At 37.6% G+C, this 3,970-nt stretch overlaps 2 protein-coding genes across 2 annotated transcripts; both read right to left on the bottom strand.

Moving 5' to 3' along the window:
* Nucleotides 1–289: 289 nt before the first annotated feature.
* Nucleotides 290–909, bottom strand: LOC148853186 (secreted RxLR effector protein 161-like). Its single transcript, XM_088945896.1, has 2 exons — nt 761–909; nt 290–584 (listed from the first exon to the last, which is right to left on the bottom strand). Exons 1-2 carry the CDS (start codon nt 907–909, stop codon nt 290–292), a joined length of 444 nt encoding a protein of 147 aa, XP_088802022.1.
* Nucleotides 910–3,261: 2,352 nt separating this feature from the next.
* LOC148853185 (uncharacterized) lies at nt 3,262–3,738 on the bottom strand. The gene has a single exon (XM_088945894.1). It carries the CDS (start codon nt 3,736–3,738, stop codon nt 3,262–3,264), a length of 477 nt encoding a protein of 158 aa, XP_088802020.1.
* Nucleotides 3,739–3,970: the final 232 nt, after the last annotated feature.

Here is a 3,970-nt window from a genome sequence, read left to right as displayed (position 1 = left end):
ATTTAAACTAGAAAATGAAACAACTCCAAACAAATCACATAGCTTCACAAATGCACCCAATTTGAGAGGCTTGGTTAGTATATCTGCAGCCCAATCTTCACTGCGACAATAAACCAATTCAATGACTCCTTTTTTTGTGAGATCTCGAAGAAAATGGTATCTCACATCTATGTTTGCTCCTACCATGTAAAACTGGATTTTTGGATAGTTTAATGGTTGAACTATTATCACAATATATCTGTATACTCTCCTGCTTGAAACAATGCAACAATTCAAGTATTCTTTTCAACTAAATATCTTGACACACACAAGAAGTTGCTGCTATAAACTTTGCTTCTGTTGTAGACAATGTAACAACTTGTTTCTTTGATGCCCATGAAACAGCCCCTAAACTCATCTTTAAGACATGACCAGAGGTACTTTTTCTATCCTCTAAGTCTCCTGCATAATCACTATCACTGAAGCCAATAAGATCTGATCCTCCTCCTTTTTGATAAAAGATACCAAAATCAAGTGTACCTTCCAAGTAGCATAAGATTCTCTTTGCAGCAAGGAGATGAAGCTCAGGTGGATATTCCATAAACCTGCTAATTAAACTTATAGCATACAAAATATCAGGTCGAGTTGTCATTAAGTACATCAAACTTCCAACAATTTGCTTATATAAAGTACTATTAATCTTCTTTCCTTCATAGTCCTTCGTAAGCTTCAAACTTGTTCAATTGGATTTTCCACTGAGTTATAGCTCATCATCTGAAACCTGTCCAAGATCTCCAAAGCATATTTCTTTTGTGTGATGAAAATCCCAGCTGCTGATTGCACTACTTCGGTGCCAAGAAAATAGTGCATCATTCCTAGATCGGTCATCTCGAATTCTGCTATCATGGACTTTTTAAACTCCTCAAACATTGCTTAATCATTTCCTGTGTAGATTGAATCATCCACATACAAACAAACAATCAGAATTTTCTCTGCGGATTTTGATTTAATAAAGAGAGTATGCTCATATGGACCTTTTTTAAACCTAGCCTTGGCAAAATAAGTCTCAATGCGGCTGTACCAAGCTCTAGGTGCTTGTTTCAACCCGTATAAAGCCTTCTTCAACCTGTACACTTTTTCTTCACTTCCTTGTTGCACATAGCCAGGGGGTTGATCTATAAAACCTGCTCATCCAGATTGCCATGTAGAAAAGCTGATTTTACGTCCATTTGAAAGATTGGCCAATAATTTTGTGCTACCAAAGCCACCACCATTCAAATAGTATCATGCCTTGCAACTGGAGCAAAAACTTCCTTGTAATCAATGCCAAATTGCTGCTTGTACCCTTTGCAATGAGTCGAGCTGTGTACTTGTCTACTTTACTATAATTGTTCAAGTTAGTTTTATAAACCCATTTAACACCAATGGATTTTTGCCTGTTTGGAAGTTCCGACAACTCCCATGTGTTGTTTTTCTCTATTGACCTGATCTCTTCATCCATGGCTTTTTGCCATTTTGGATCTTTGACAACTTCTTGAAAAGTTATTGGATCACAATCTAATAATAAAGCATAATGAGCAAGAGTATCATCAGAATGGTCACCACTAACCTCATAATCCTCCATCCATGCCGGTCTTCTTCCGATTCGTTGAGATCTTTAATTTGCACCTTCTATTTTAGCTTTAGTGACATCAAGTGGCTGCAACAACTGATGGTTAGGTTGTAATGATAGAGGTGTATCATAAATAGTTTGCATTTCTGCTCCTTTTTCTTCAAAGTCCACAGGTATTGGCTGCTACCCTGCAATGTTCTCTGTCCAATTCCATGTATTTTCTTCATCAAAAACAACATTGCGACTGATGACAATCTTTCCTATGAATTGATTGAATAACTTGTAAGCCTTTGGCTGCTCACTAATTCCAAGAAAGACATTTTTTGCCTTTGTCATCAAACTTCTTCCTCTTCTCATCAGGAATGTGTGCATATGCAATGCACTCAAAGACTTTAAAATGATCAACCGATGGTTTCCGCCCATCCCAAGCTTCTTGTGGAGTCATGCTTCTAATTGAAAAGGTGGGACTTCGATTCAAAACATGAACACTCCAATTTACTGCTTCCAACCAAAATCTTTTTGGAATCCTTCCATTTGCTGTCATGCTTCAAACCATGTTGAGGATAGTCTGATTCTTCCCTTCTGCTATGCCATTTTGCTAAGGCGTGTAGGTTGTTGTCAATTGACGTCGAATTCCATGCTCATCACAAAAATTTTCAAATTCTTGTGACATATATTCTCCCCCATGATCAGTTTGGAGAGTCTTAATTTTTCTCCCAACTTCATTCTCCACTAAGGCTTTAAAGCTTTTAAAAGCTTGAGAATGCTTCAGATTTTTCCTGTAAGAAATAAGTCCATGTTTTTTGGCAATAATCGTCAATAAAAGAAATAAAATATTTCTTTTTACCATTTGATATTGGGTTTATTGGACCACATATATCATAATGGATTAGCTCCAATGGTCTATGCACTCTCCATGACTTGCCTTTTGAAAATTGTTCACGATGTTGTTTTCCAACAACACATTCTTCACATATTTTGGAGGGAGGAGTAATTTGAGGAAGGTCGGTCACCATTTGCTCCTGAGAAAGAATCTATAGACCTTTGAAATTCAAATGGGCATATCGTAAATGCCAAAGCCATGTGGACTCATTTACATCAGCCTTGAAACATGTTTCAATGCTTTCTATTTTAAGTGGAAACAACCTGTTTGAAGTAATCTTGACATGAACTGTTACACCTCTTCTTGGATCATAGATTTCACAAGCACCTCCTTTGATTGTCATCTCATATCCCTTCTCTTGCAGCTGTCCAATACTTAATAAATTGCTTTTCAAATCAAGAATATAAAAAACATTTGATATAGTCTCAACATTGCCCTTTTTAGTCCTAATTTGAACATCACCCTTTCCCATAACATTTACTTTAGAATGATCACCAAAGGTCACAGTAGAATGAAAATTTTCATTTAAATGGGAAAAGAAAGACTTGTTACCACACATATGATTGTTGCATCCCGTATCTATATACCATATGTCTAGTTCAAGCTCCTCCTTGAGGTGAGATGCCATCAAGAGTGTTTCTTGTTCCTTTTTCTCTACAAAGTTGGAATGCTCTCCTTTGTCATTGTTAGAGCTTGCAGTGCATTCAGACTTGTAATGACCAAACTTGTGGTAGCGGTAGCACTTGATGTTGGACTTATCAAACTTTGAGTCATTGTTGAGAGATTGCTAGTGGTGATCATGTCCTCTGCCTCTGCCCCGAGAATCTGGTGTATAAGAACCTCTTCCTCTTCCTTGTTCTCTTCCACGGCCTCGACCACGACCTCTATTTGATCCTTTCCCTGTAGAGCTTTCACCATGAGTTGAAGCCTTTAAAGCTTGTTCTTCGGTTGAACATGTTGATGTTGTCATTCTCTGCTCATGCACAAGCAAAGAACTTTGCAGTTCATCAAGATCTTTTGACTCCTCAATAGAACAAACCACATAAGAGAACTTAGGAGCCATTGATTGAATAATCTTTTCCACCACAGACACATCTTCACTTTTTTCACCATGGATATGCATCTTGTTTACTATTGCCAAGGTTCTTGAGAAATACTTATCAACAGACTCTCCTTGCTTCATGTGAAGAATCTCAAACTCTTTGCGAAGAGCTTGAAGTTGCTGCCTTTTCACCCTTGTTGTGCCCTGATACTTTTTCTTCATGGAATCTCATATCTGTTTATAAGTACCCTTTTGCAGAAGAGTCCCCAAAATGGAATGATCAATTGCTTGAAACAAACAACTCTTTGCCTTGAGATCCTTTAACTTCTGTTCTTCTAGTTTCTTTTGCTCTGCTTCTGACAATACAACTCTAGGAGCTGGTTCAGCCACACCTATTTCCACAATAGTCCAATACTCCTTGGATCGCAGAAAATTCTCCATCAACATACTCCAA

This window comes from Nelumbo lutea, chromosome 5, assembly GCF_056320005.1.
Source record: "Nelumbo lutea isolate HS-2025 chromosome 5, American lotus-T2T, whole genome shotgun sequence".
NCBI lineage: Eukaryota > Viridiplantae > Streptophyta > Magnoliopsida > Proteales > Nelumbonaceae > Nelumbo > Nelumbo lutea.
The sequence above is the reverse complement of the archived record's forward strand: the minus strand, read 5'-3'. Positions and strand labels throughout refer to the sequence as shown.

Coding starts and splice junctions, on each gene's coding strand:
- LOC148853185 (XM_088945894.1), bottom strand. CDS start 3,738: ATGAAGAAAAAGTATCAGGGCACAACAAGGGTGAAAAGGCAGCAACTT.
- LOC148853186 (XM_088945896.1), bottom strand. CDS start 909: ATGTTTGAGGAGTTTAAAAAGTCCATGATAGCAGAATTCGAGATGACC. Junction 585..760: donor GCTTTGGAGATCTTGGACAG/GTTTCAGATGAT, acceptor TTTAATTAGCAG/GTTTATGGAATATCCACCTG.